We start from the raw sequence: 14,230 nt of genomic DNA, 5'->3' as shown, positions 1-14,230 counted from the left end.
AGGAAAATAAAATTTAAGTGAAAATCTATTTGCCAGGGTTTTTTCCACAAAAAAACAGGTATAAATTTTCCAAAAATTCTGTGCTCTTTGTTATTGGAGAAAGACCCATACAAGTATATATTTTCTGAAAGGTAAATGAATAAAGAATACTAAACACATGCTGTTTTCCCATTTTATATACTTTTAGTGACATGCTGTTGTTTTGAAATCAATGTTTTGTTTTTTGTCACATTTTCAACTTGTTCATTACAAATAGGTAATTTGCACAAAAATATATTTTCTGGACAAATGGATATCTGCAAACACAAAATCATACCAGAGCAACCACAATATATAATATATATATATTTAAGAGATAGATACACAATGCATTGTGACTTCTCCAAGTGATAAGATGGATGTGAGGCCACGCCCCCTCAGTCTCCACCCCCCCCTCCACTTCACCCCTCTCACACGGTCACTTGATCCAGTTCTCATCAGACCGCGTTGGCTGAGTGCCAAGAATATCGCTCACACTGTGTCCTGCTACTAATTCGGTCATGTTCTGTCATCTGCTAACATTTGTACAGCCGGCATCACTCACTGACAGTCGCATCTTGGCCACTCTCTTGATTGCTCCCTTTATTTTCTATCAGATCGTCCTATAAATGTTCATCACTGTCTTCTCCTTCGAATTCACGCTTCAATTCTTTCTGAGCATCAGGTGAAGAAAGAAATCTTGATTGATTTAATTCATCACGATCGCATGTCTTGAGCAGGGCGTCAGTCCGACATTTTGTTGAGCGAGCGAGGGCAGAAGTCAGGCAAACACTGGGACAGACCCAACCAAAACGTTCAAATAAAGGACTGCTTCATGACGTAGATGGGGTTTCTAGCTATGAATTGAATCTAGAGAGATTCCCCAGGCTAAAGCTACCACTATTTTTGTCAACAAAGTGAATGCAAACCAGGGAAATGTCAGAATATTTCGATGACGAGTTATCTCGTCATTGTGGCAGCGAAGCATACATGCTTGCCATGACGAGTTTTCTCATCATATAGGCAGCCTAGGGGTTAATTATTATGAGTAAATGTGGGAATTGCATCCCACATACCAAGAAGCTTCATATCTCTTTTTTTATATCATATATTTATCATGTCAATAAACATCAGGTCTTTGCACTGAACAGAGAAGCAGTGACTATTAAATGATGTGTATGTGTGCACACTCACACAAAGTAAAACACAAATATGTACTGTGGTGCACCCTGATAATGATACATGCAAGATGGACAGTCATGAGTTAAAACTTTAAGATCATTCAGCAATTATATCCTGATCAAGTTCTGCCAAATGAAAAAGACAGTTGAAGTTTGTGCTGTGGTAAATGTAATCCAATCACAATCCTCAAGTTCTTCATGGATACAAATTTAATGTATCCCACCACAATTCATTAACTGTATTTCTAGAGACCAGTACTAGTAGTTGACACAGAACTCTATCTTTTATGCTTACATGATCTTAGACTTGTGTGAACTGGCTGAGAGTGACTGAGTCAGAAACATTGGCAGTTTCAGTTTCTGGGCATCAGTACATAAGTACATAAGCCAAAAGTGTGGTCAGGCTTTGTGAGCCTACCAAACATCACTTGATTTACTGATGACTTTGTCATGGTTGATGCATACTCATTTACTGGGTATTTTTGTTTCCATTTAACCCACAGAGCACTGACAAAATGACATCCATGGATAACATTAACAAAATTATATCTTTCAAATGCAAATTATCTGAGTGATACTTATAGATCTGTGTAAACACACATGGAGGGTTCAGTTCAGTTTGTTTCTTTTATGACAAGACATGGCTCTCAGATTTTTGATGGGCATTTATTATCATTATAAAATCAAAGTATGAATCTTTCAAGCTCTATCAGTCTATGTCTATCAGTATCAGTATCATTGTATGTGTGTTGAAAGTGATTTTGTGCTATCAGCGTATGTCCTCTGTATATTTTGGTGTATTTCTCTCTGACCATTGCAACATGCTGACATAGTTCTTCATCTTCATCTTCATCCGTCACGTGTCCACAATCATCAGGTTGATTATTCTGACACTTTGACACTTTTGGGGGGTTGACCCAAAAAAATCTTTACTGCAGGAGGCTGCTAGCTCTTGACCTGAATAGGTCAAGAGTCTCTGATGTCACAGCAGCCTCTGTCAAGTTGTTGTTCCACTCCTGGATGGTACGTGGCAGGAATGAGTTTAGTCTCGTACATCAGAAACTGAGTGAGGTCACTGATTTGTATCATAAGTTGCTCTGGATCTTCCGACAAACACACACTGTTACACATATGTTTGAAAGATTCATACTTTGTCGGAAGATGCAGAGCAACTTATGAAACAAATCAGTGACATCACTCAGTTTCTGATGGTGACTGGATGAGTGGTAACAACCTCAATGCAATGCATACGTGTACCCGAGTTTTACTCAACCTTTGTTTAAGTTTATTCACGATCGATCATCCACATACCTTTCATATGTTCACTGCATTCTCGTCACCGCACAGAATATTATAGTATTAGTTTTCTGATAATCCTTGTGGAAGGTATCTATAATAAGTGTGTAAAAAATACAAGTTTTTTGCAGCCTGCTGTAACCTTGTTTTCAGAGCGCTCCAATACTTCGTACTTTCCCGCGAATATATCTCGTTAGAGTGACTTCCCTTACCAGAGAGCGGTCCCGCAAATAAACTGTTTTTGCATGCTTGTCATTACACTTGTTGAAAATTTGCATATATTTGTATGTATATCTTTATTAGTTGTGCGTGTATAATTTTATATAATGAGTGTGTAGGAGTATAACCTGTTGAGAATTATCTGTGTTCCCTTCGGTTCTTCCTTTCATTTGCACAGCAACAGTCGATCTACACACAGTGTGGACACACACGCATAAAATGTACACGTCTGGGTTTCTTTTCGTGTCAGGGTGCGTGCGAGAGTGTGTATGTGTGCATATGTGTAACAGTGTGTGTATATAAGCGCAATGTGCATTTGTATGTGTGTGTATGCCGTATTGGTATGCAACGTGCGTGCTTGCACGTGCATTATATTTATAAAGAAGTGTGTGTGTGTTGTGTGTGTAAGCATGTGCATGCGTTATGTATGTATGTGTGCATGCACATGTCACTGATGTGTATCAGTGTCAGTGTATGGTAGTGCCTGCATAAGTCATGCATTGCTGGCATCAGTGTGTATGTTCATGCGCATAGTGTGTGTGCTTCTTCTTCCACTTAACAACCAACATCAGTATGCTGATGAAAATTGTTGTGTTGTGGGAGGTTGCTGTTGGGCGCAATTTAGCTGGGTTACCGAGGGATGTTCTGTTAACTGATAGGGGAGATGGGGTGCAGTCCACTGGTGTGTTCGCATCTCCAGCTAGGCCAATCCAGCTACTGTAGCGGTCCCCGGGAATACACCCGACCAGCACAGCCCTAGCCTTCTACGACACTACTTACCAGTAGAGAAAAAAAAGTATGGGTGGATAGACTTGCTGGCTGGTGGGGGTGTGGGTGGCGGGAGGTGTGGGGTTGTGGGGCTAAACAGAGGTGTTGGAGGGAAGTGAGGGGAGAGGGGGTCAAGTCTACTCTTGTGTCAGAGGCAGGAGGCGAGTCTAGACTTGAAGCAGTCCAGTGACTTGGCTGTGACAGCCTCCTGGGGCAGTGTATTTCATTCCGGGATGGTACGGGGGAAGAAAGACATCTGTCTGTACTGCGTCCTGCAGGCAGGTATGTTGTAGTTTCAGGTGTTTTTTTCTGGAGCTCAGCCTGCTGTCTGATGGTGTTGGTAGGTAGACTGAGTTGATGGAGATGAGACCATTGTGGAACTCATAAAACATCTCCAGGTGATATTTTTTCCCTCTGACTTGTAGAGGGTACCAGCTGAGGGAGCTAAGGATGGAGCTGACACAAGACATCTGTTGATGTTGGTTTGTGACACATCTTGCTGCTCAGTGCTAGACCTTTTTGATGGCCTGGATGTCACTGGCTGGGGTCCCACACAGATGCAGCATACTCAAGGATAGGTTGAACAAGGGCTTTGTACGCAGTTTCCTTTGTCTTCTTGTTTCCTAAGTTGCGCCGGAGAAAGCCTAAGGTCTTGTTGGCTTTGTTTGTTGTAGAATTAATAATAATAATGGTATTTATATAGCGCTGAATCTTGTGCAGAGACAAATCAAAGCGCTTTCGCACCAGTCATTCACACGCGTGCATAACTCTAAAACTGTAGAAACTAAAGACAAGGAAGGGCAGGCAAGGGAGGCTATTTTGGGAAGAGGTGGGTTTTAAGGCCAGACTTGAAAGAGCTGAGAGTGGAGACTTGACGAAGCGAAAGAGGAAGTTCATTCCAATTGCAAGGTCCAGAGACAGAGAAAGAATGGCGGCCAACAGTCAAGTGTTTGAATCTGGGTATGCGCAAACAGAGTGGATCCGAAGCCGATCGTAGTGAGCGAGATGGAGTGTAGAGGTGAAGGCAGCCACAGAGACAGGAAGGGGCAGTTTTGTGAATACATTTATAACATAGAGTGCTGATCTTGTACTTTATTCGGTGTGAGACAGGGAGCATGTTGCAAAAGAGGAGTGATGTGCTCAGATCTTTTCTTTCTGAGGACGAGTCAGGCAGCAGAGTTTTGTATGCGCTGAAGGGAGTGAATGGATGATGCAGGCAAACCAGACAGTGGACAGATATTTCTGGACGGCACTGATGCACCGCAGTTGACAGTAGCAGGACTGACATGTCTGACTGATAAATTTTTGCATGGACAGTGTATTGTCAAGGACAACACCAAGGTTCCTGACTGACGTGGAAAGAGGGATGGATGTACTGCCAAGTTTGATTGTGTCAATTGTGATGGAAGACAGTTTTTGTTTAGTTCCTATGATCATTGCTTCAGTTTTGTCTGCATTCAATTGTAACTTATTTCGAGTCATCCAGTTTTGAATGTCCAGGAAGCAGTTGGATGTTTCTTGCAGGAGCGACAACAATTTTTCAGAGGTATTACTCTTCTGGAGTTGAGTGTCATCAGCATAAGAATTGATGTGGGATCCCCAGCGTAGGTTGTCTTGGATGTTTACACCAAGATATTTTGTGGTGTTAACGTTTTCAAGCGGATGGCCATGGAGTTATAGTTTTGTGTGATCTTTTTCCTTTTTCTACTGACACTCAAGGTGGAGCACTTCTGTGGGTGGAACTGTGTGGCCCACTGTTTCTCCCAGATGGAAAGGGAAACTAGGTCTTCTTGGAGTGTTTGCTGGTCAGCTTCCTTCTTGATTATTTTGTTGCACATGATGTTGTCTGCAATAATCTGGCCTTAGTTTTGATGGTATTTGGGATGTCATTGATGTAGAGAAGGGAGAGACAAGGGCCGAGGACTGAGCCCTGGGGAACGCCCGAGTTGACTGGAATGTATTCTGAGGTGACTCCCTCCACCACAACTGCTTGCTGCCCATGTACATGCATACACATATGCAAGTCAGTCTCTGTCATCCACCTCTGAAGTGAACTGAATTAAAACAAATGCAGTTGTGTATGCTTTGCATTTGTAATATGCACTAGGTACCGGCTGTGCAGTACATATATTCCCAAGGAACTCAGCATGGTCCCTCGAATCTTGATCTGCAGTCTTTCAAACAGTAATGCACCTCAGGATTTGGTTAAGACCAATACATGGGTTTTCCCGTGCAACAGACCCTTTGGAATTTGTCTGGCTGGTTGAATTGTTCAATTATTCAATTTAATTTTTGTTTTATTCTTCCTCTTTTTCTCACAGTTCTTTTTTTCTTTTTTTTAATTTCTTAAATCTTCAAACACTCCTCACAAGTGGATGAAAAAAAAAAAAAAAAAAAAAAGAAGAAGAAGAAATATGGCTTATTTCAACCATAATATATGAACCCTCATTTGCATAGGGTAAATAAAAATGGGGTGGAAACTGCTGACTGCAAAAAAGACTCTTGGTTCTCAAATTGATGCCTCCTTACCGTTAGCTATTACTAGCACTGTTGAAATTAGCAAAAAAAACACAGTAACAATGGTTTCCTTCAAAACATTCATGCTTCAGACACAACAGATTACAGCAAGGTCGGTATTGAAGCAGGACAAACTTATTTAATTGGAGATGAGATTTTAAATTTTGAATATTTTTTTAAACCGGGTGGTATTTAAAAAGTGCGTAGTGAATCACAGAATTGGTTGAATACACTAAAGCATACAGATGTACTTAAACTCATGAAACAAAACTAAAAAAGTTAGTGATCTGGAATGGTATGAAATTACTCATGTAAACTAAGAAGACAACAAGGTGATTATTGTTTTCAATACAACTCTGTGTATGTGTGTGTGCACGCGTGTTTTCAGTTTAACATATGTCATAGTGCGTGTTCGTGTGTGCGTGCCAGTGCGTGTCTGTGTCATTAAGTGTATGTGCATGTGTGTCCGTGTCAGCGGTGTGTGTGCGCATGCGTAGTGATTGTCCACCCCAAAAGCTAATAAAACAGGCACTACTAGTACTTCATACATAGTGGTGATCTACATAGGTAACATAGACCCTCTCAGCTCACCACAGCAGAAATTCACAGAGCCTGGTTTTGAGCACTCATGAGGAGTGCCACCTTGAAGGCCATAGCTGCCACAAGCTCCTCCCTGTGGTGGTGGCACTGACACCCTTCTTCGCCAAGTGCTGGCAACCTGTGTGGTGCACCTCATCTTTGGCCTCCCATGTCTACAGGGGGTGGACATGTTTGCGTTTCATCACTTTACTGTAGTCTCCGCCAAGAGTGCACACTCTACATCAAAAGACTACAGGAAGTGGGGGAGGGTAGGGGGGGGGAGGTGGTAGTGTGTGGCTGCAGTTGGTCCCAATGATGGTGGTGAGTCTGGCATTGCAGAACATACAGGTTGTCAGCAGGGCATGAAGACTGGCAGCCCGGTAGCCCGAAAGACAGCTTTTGGAAACAGACTACCACCTCAACTTCAAACTATTTTCAAACTGTTTTCTCACTATGCAATTGACTACTGCTATGAATAGCAGCAAATAAGTAGCACTGCTACAACAAAAACAACAACAACAAAACAAAACAAAAAAGAAGGTTTCTGGCAGTACTATTGCCTTTAACACGACACCTGACATTGTCCTTGAACACCTTTCCCCACTGACAACAGTTCCATGAAGACTTAAGACAAATACATTAAAAAGCAATCAACTTAAAGGGCAAAAGCCAGTTGTTTATGAAACTCATCTCACTGGGCTTGTTAGTGTGGGAGAAAATCATAAATCATCTTAGTCCTCCCAACTTCTGCCAGCAAGGGATAGTGTTATAAATGTTTAACCCTCACAATATGAAAATGCAGTGTATATTTTTACGAGAATTGGAAGAATGCCTCAACATGATTTTGGCTGAGAAGAGCAGATAGGCCTGGTTTGCATCAGTTTGACATGGTACAGTATATGACACCAAAATATCAATTCCTCACAATAGCAAAATACATTATACAATGTTAGAAAAAAAACAAAAAACACTCACAATTCAAACCATTCTTTATTTACAATGCTGATGAATCTGAATGGATTCAAGGGTAAATTGCATGGTGGGAGGTGGGGGGAGAATTAATATGACAAGTGTTCCACTCCACTTAATCTTATGTAAAAAAAAAATATTCTACAGCAAACCAGCACTGACACAAACGAAAAGTAGAGCATAATGCTAATGTGCAGATCTGCAATGAAAAAACAAATGAAAAACAAAACAACCACAAAAAACAAAAAAACCCACCCTGGCTGAGCAGGTAATAATGCCAAGCAATAATGATCCTGATGAAAACATATGCAATTATGTACATGTATAAATAGTATGAACAATGAATCCAGCCCAGAAAAAAGTAACTGATGAATATGTCTGTTATAAAAACCAAGATTCTTTTATTAGTTTTAATGAAATATTAACGTAAAAAAAATCAACAAAACGAAAAAGAACCAACCACTACTCACCCTGAAAAAACAAATGCTGTATTGGTAGAACTAGAAGGAAAAATCACACAATGACGACAGAGGAAAAATAGGCATTTGATATCAGTTTGCAAATAATTATCATAAAATGCTTAAAAACAAAATGATTAAACATGGATAGGATGACATAATCTGGTCCATTCCAAATCATAAATCACAAAATGAGAAGGCCATTACACTTACTGCCAAAATGTACTGCTTGATTAATAACAAATCCAGTCGTAACTATTTCTGCCAATAAAATAATATTGTGGCTATTCAAAAACAAATCAACACATGAGAAAAGTAAAAAATGAAGTGAAACGAAAGTTTTCCCTTCAAAATTGAACCATAGAAAACAGCAACATGTTACATTGACTTGGTACTTTTCAACCAATTATATGATTTCCAAAACATTTATGAATGTTCTCACATATACACACTGTGTAAACATCATCTGTATACAAATATACACACAAAAAAACACAACACATATGTCGAAACTAAAATGCACTGATCTGATCCTTTTTTTGTTTTTGATTCATTCTGAATGAGAAAAACCGGAAATAGAACAATGACTATTGTCATTGAAAACAATCCAGGAGACACTTAAAACATGACCTGTACACACTTTGTTGACGGCTGTGTGTGGGTGTAGCTTGTACCTTTTTCATCAACGTGTCACATTTCAAAACAGGTAACAGTTATTTTACTGGCCTGAGAAATAGTTAAACATTTGTGTATCACTTGTTGCACAGCTTACTGATAGTATCACATTGTGATTTTGTACAGCAGAAGTCAAAATGACCAATGTTTTTGTATGTATCAAAAACAGTTTCAAACTGCAAGCCACCAAAATGTTGTCAAGACAAAAACCATGATGAGGCTATCTGATGCTTAAAAAGATTGCTTGGATCTGGAATATATCTATGGCTGAAATACTGTGACAACTAATTTAAAATGTGATAACACTCACAGAATGCAATGAGCTCAAAGACTTGAACCTGGATTATAAAGATACCATCAATAACATGTCAAATTTGGGCCAGACGCATTCAGAATTTTACCCAAAATACAGACAAGAACACAACAAAAATGCATTTTATTTAATTATGTATACGGACAAATATACATATCACGTACATCCCAACATACTAGGCATCTTGTCCATCATTATCATGATACTGCCATTGAAACAACATGAAAAGAAAAGATCAGGAGCCTTATGAGGATTTTCTGCTCCATTCCTCCTCATCACTTTTCTTGAGCAGTGTCCAGATGCATGTCTGTCCAACACCGGTCATGCTGATGACATGGTAGCCCAGTTTTTCCAGCTTGTTCAAAACAACACGTGGTGGCTCATCGCAACGATACTCTTCACTGCAAAGAAAACAAAAAGTAACAACATTAAAAACAGAAAGAAATAAAAATCTGATGCTACAAAGACACAGATCAGACACCAGCCGCCGTGGCGAAGTGGTTAGCGTCGCGGACTGACGGCTGGGAGGACGCGGGTTCGAATCCCAGCGGAGGTGGGTTTTTCGGCCCGTGGCCGGCTCCTACCCAGAGTTGAGTGTGCTGTGGGCTTAAATGGGGAGACTGGGACCACACAGTCGAGTGTCATCCGCTTCAAGGATGCGTCTTTGGGTGTGTTGCTCTGATTACCTGACCAACACTGCAAGTGTCTGTATCTCTCGGGCCTGGTTAACGCCGGGATATCATTATGACAGGAAGCGTAGAGTACAGCCTTGTCACGCAGTCCCAAACCAAAATGGACCTCTATAGCAACATCGTCATCATCATCGTCATCCTCCTGCTCCTTCATCGTCATCAATATAAACAAAATAGTCTCAAAGTCTGTGGCCTTTCATGCCCTGCTCTCATGGTGACCTCAGTTTCGATACCCCTCCACTTCCGTGCTTGGGGTGAGTCCTGTCAATGTCGTCAGTGTCGGCAGATTCATGGGGGGGCTGTTGTTTGAGGGACATGGTGGCGGTCTCCACTCTGAGAGGGACGCTCACTCAGTCTGGCTCCGCGACTAAGCCATTATTGTCGTTAGTAGGGGGCTTAGTAGGTGGTGTCCTAAGTACGTTAAAACAGAACAGGCACCACTGAACACCACCGAAGTGACTCAGCAGCAGTGCAGGGTCTCCTCTGGTGTGTGGCCTCCTGGCGGCCTAACATCGATGGTTCCCTGTGGACTGCCGACGCTGGAACTGCGACGGACGAACCCGGGTGTGGCTGTGTATGGGGGAATCTAAATGAGCGGCGTGGGAGTAATGCCACTGAAACGGTGCAGATGATGGGGCAGCAAAAAAAAAAAAAAAAAAAAAAAAAAAAAGACACAGATCAATTTCCAGTAGATTGCAGAAAGACCATCCAACACCACAATATAACCAAAAGTCTGATAAAAGTGCCAAGTTGCAGGTACTCTCTAGATATTTACTGTCTTTTTTTTTTCTTATAACAATTTTATTGTATCACACAATTTGCATATTGTCACATATTTGAACATCTGGACAACAGGACAGAGTTGTCCAGTGGAATGGAATTTATTATATGCATCAATTTTTGTATGCTCATGATAACTCAAACATCTCATGTGAATCTAACAATACCATTTCATATAATATGAAACTACTCACTTCTAGACGCGATTCTTGGAAATCTTTACTATTTTCTATGGGAAGATTGAGAAACGGTTTGAGGCATGGCCAAATTTGCTCAGGTACAAAAGAAGCAGGACACTTTCCTGATCAGCACATGTGCAGAAGACATAATGCCTTTGTTGATCAAATGTTAAGACACTGGTTGAAACCGTCTCGATGTTACATGCACAATGATGCTGGCCTTGTTCTGACTAAAAGTTGTGGCATTTGGGGAGGATCAACACATCACTGAAATTTGTGACATACTTCTTCGTCTGCGTTCGTGGGCTGCAAGTCCCTCATTTACTCGTATGTACATGAGTGGGCTTTTACGTGTATGATGGTTTTCACTCCGCCATGTAGCAGCCATACTCCACTTTCGGGGGTGTGCATGCTGGGTATGTTCTTGTGTTTCCATAACCCACCAAATGCTGACATGGATTACAGGATCTTTAACATGCGTATTTGATCTGCTTGTGTATACACACGAAGGGGGTTCAGTCACTAGCAGGTCTGCACATATGTTGATTTGGGAGATCTGAAAAATTTCCACCCTTCGAACTCTGTCTGTCACACACAATGTCTGCAATAACAAAGAAACGCATGAGACAAATGACTTCGCTGATGAAAAACAATGGGACATTTGTCCTATTCAACGATAAATTGATTGGACATTGCCATCCCTTTATCTGCCAATGTCTGATGTCCAACACTGAAGTGCACCCCTAAAAACATGTGGTCTCAGACACACATGCTGTATCATCATCGTCGGCCTCCTTCCGTCTCAAGAGACTATGGCTGCACCTGAAATGCCTGGTATTGCACTTCCTACTGTGGCTGTGTAGACCGATGCGGGAGTGGCAATCTCTACTGCATGTGGGACAGATATATGTAGATGCTGCTTGGTTTACAGAATTTGACTTGCGTGTGGCTCTTTTTCTCCTCAGCGAGTCAATGCGGCTTCTCTCTGCTTGTTTCACCCCTCTCTGAATGGCAGATTTCCAGGGTCCACGTGAGTCCGCAAGGCCTTCCCAGGACAGCACATCAATACCTGTACTTGTCAGGTCCCGTTTGCAAGTGTCTTTGAATCTTAGTCGGGGGCGACCTCGGGGCCTAGATCCCTCTGATAGTTTGCCATACAGCAGATCTTTAGGGATGCGGCCTCCATCCATTCGGCGAACATAACCGAGCCAGCAAAGATGGTGTTGACTCAGAAGGGCGAAGACAGTTGGCGAGCCTGCATGCTCAAGCACTTCAGTGTTTGGGATCTTGTCCTGCCATTGGATTCCAAGAATGGGTCTGAGGCATCAGAGATGGAAACTACTTAGTCTCTTCTCTTGGGTGGCACATGTGGTCCATGTTTCACTGGAGTAGAGTAGGGTGCTTAGAATGTAAGCTCTGTACACCTGCATCTTAGTGTTCACCGTCAGGTTTTTGTTTGACCACACCCTCTTGTGAAGTTTGGACATGAACCGGGAGGCCTTCGCAATTCTTGAGTTGATCTCTGGCTCGAGACAGAGATTCGAAGTTATTGTCGACCAGTGTTCTCCGTCAAGTTTTTGTTTGACCACACCCTCTTGTGAAGTTTGGACATGAACCCGGAGGCCTTCGCAGTTCTTGAGTTGATCTCTGGCTCCTCCTCCTCTGTGTGTGTCACCAGTGCAGCGCCATTGGCGAAGAGAGCCTCTCTGATGGTAACATGCCTGACTTTGGTCTTGGCTCTGAGTCTGGCCAGGTTGAAGAGCTTTCCATCGGATCTTGTGTAGGTAAACTCCATCTTCGTTGTTTGTAAACACATATGACAGAAGCATAGAGAAAAATATGCCCAAGAGAGTTGGGGCGAGCACACAACACTGCTTAACACCACTGCTTATTTGGAACAGGTCAGACACTGCTCCATTGTAGCACACTGTGCTGTACATGTCCTTGTGAAAGGATTCGACAATGGCCAGTAATTTTGGGGGACAGCCTATAGAAGTGTGAACAGTCCACTCCTGCTCACTAGATCAAAGGCCTTTGTCAGGTCAATGAAGGCAAGGTAGGGTGGTTGATTTTGCTCACAGCATTTTTCCTGCAGCTGTCGGAGAATACCATCCTGATGTTAGATTTGTCTGCCCTAAACCCACACTGCGACTCTGGGTATACACGTGCTGCCAGAACTTGCGATCAGGTCAGGATGACTCTTGCAAAGGCTTTGCCAACATGTACAAGAAAATATATGTATACAAGCATGTATGCACCCTCACACACACACACAGACACATATTTACACACATATACACAAACTCACAAATATATCTGGGGAAAAAAACAACAAAAAAACTTACAAATTGTTTCCAAATTCCTTCATTAACTTTGCCCCCAGCTTGTCCATCAGGTTGGGATCGCTCCACTGGTCCCCAACAATGGTAGGTCCACTTTCCTAAAACCAAAACATAACCAAAATATATTACCATTACCATTATGAGGAATTATTGTTGACTCCGAGTAATTGCTGTTTGGTTTGTTTGTTTTTTTCTTACTTTTTAATGATCACGCAGCTTGATCTGAGTACATTTCTACAGTATGTTTTGAATTTCATTACTCATACATAGTACTGTTATTCCAAAATGAGGAGTTCGTATTTTACTCCCAGTTTGGTTAAATATATAAATTTTGGCCAAGAAGAGCAAACAGATAGGTCTGGTTTGCATCAGTTTGACACGGTACAGTATATGACACCAAATGGAAACTTAAAGGTAATTAAAACAATTGGATCAAATACTGGGACATTCTCAATCTAGAAAGAGTGAACAACTGTCAGCAAATTGGGTACTGGGCCAACCCCATCGCCCAGTTACACTGGGTTGAAATTTTGTGCAGTGGTTGAAAAATGACTTGCAATGTTGCATACATTCAGTTAGATTAACAATCACATTATATGTATACATGTATGTGTGCACATACATGTGCATGGAAGTTTGTGAGTTCACTGGTGTGTGTGTGTGTGTGTGTGTGTGTGTTCAGTCATTAAATATGTTGAAATTTTCACCCTGAATGGCTCTGCACATTCCTGAGACACTAAGTCAGGATCCCATCCTCCCCCACCTCAATCAACTGCCTGCTTTCTCGTTGCACAAATAAGTTTCATCATTACAAATGTGACTGAACGTTGCCTTGCGCTGGGTGAAAAACCAACTGTCCATTTTATTTTTTTCTCTCCATAGACGGGACCTGTCATACATCTTCAATCACCGCCAGTAGCAGATCTACTACTCAATCTGATTGATAGTCAAGTTCTGTAACGACTCTTCTAGAAAACAAATGTACCGAGCTGATGATCATTATGATCATGCTTTGGCAAACTGCCATACTTAGCTAAACGAAGTATAAACATTAGTCATAATGATTCTTACGAGACGCGTCTGTGTGCTTATCAGGACGTATGGCATCTTGTTCACGTATTTATTCCAGTCTCGTCAAGAAGAATTCAAAACAGTTGCAGTCTCTCAAATGTCAGTCTCAAGGATCACCACAACACTGGCAACCTTGCTGAGTGCTTCTGAGCAATCGCAACGTGAATTATCAC

At 41.7% G+C, this 14,230-nt stretch overlaps 2 protein-coding genes across 2 annotated transcripts in view; both read right to left on the bottom strand.

Moving 5' to 3' along the window:
- Positions 1 to 2,648, bottom strand: part of LOC143281711 (uncharacterized) — a 45,798-nt gene extending 43,150 nt beyond the window's left edge. The window contains exon 1 of the mRNA XM_076586975.1: positions 2,511 to 2,648. The gene's annotated coding sequence lies outside the window, so the exon portion shown is untranslated. The remainder of the gene's footprint in view (positions 1 to 2,510) is intronic.
- Positions 2,649 to 7,555: 4,907 nt separating this feature from the next.
- LOC143281237 (GTP cyclohydrolase 1 feedback regulatory protein-like) lies at positions 7,556 to 14,219 on the bottom strand. Its single transcript, XM_076586334.1, has 3 exons — positions 14,058 to 14,219; positions 12,990 to 13,084; positions 7,556 to 9,394 (listed from the first exon to the last, which is right to left on the bottom strand). The coding sequence occupies exons 1-3, from the start codon at positions 14,091 to 14,093 to the stop codon at positions 9,238 to 9,240; spliced, it is 288 nt and encodes a 95-aa protein (XP_076442449.1). The 5' UTR covers positions 14,094 to 14,219; the 3' UTR covers positions 7,556 to 9,237.
- Positions 14,220 to 14,230: the final 11 nt, after the last annotated feature.

Source organism: Babylonia areolata, chromosome 4 (assembly GCF_041734735.1).
Source record: "Babylonia areolata isolate BAREFJ2019XMU chromosome 4, ASM4173473v1, whole genome shotgun sequence".
Taxonomy (NCBI): domain Eukaryota; kingdom Metazoa; phylum Mollusca; class Gastropoda; order Neogastropoda; family Buccinidae; genus Babylonia; species Babylonia areolata.
The sequence above is the reverse complement of the archived record's forward strand: the minus strand, read 5'-3'. Positions and strand labels throughout refer to the sequence as shown.

What these genes read in the sequence shown, in the direction of transcription:
- LOC143281237 (XM_076586334.1), bottom strand. Translation starts at nt 14,093, where the DNA reads ATGCCATACGTCCTGATAAGCACACAGACGCGTCTC. An exon ending in TAAGCACACAGACGCGTCTC is followed by an intron (nt 13,085 to 14,057) that starts GTAAGAATCATT and finishes TTTTGGTTTTAG; the next exon opens with GAAAGTGGACCTACCATTGT. An exon ending in AAGGAATTTGGAAACAATTT is followed by an intron (nt 9,395 to 12,989) that starts GTAAGTTTTTTT and finishes TTTTCTTTGCAG; the next exon opens with TGAAGAGTATCGTTGCGATG.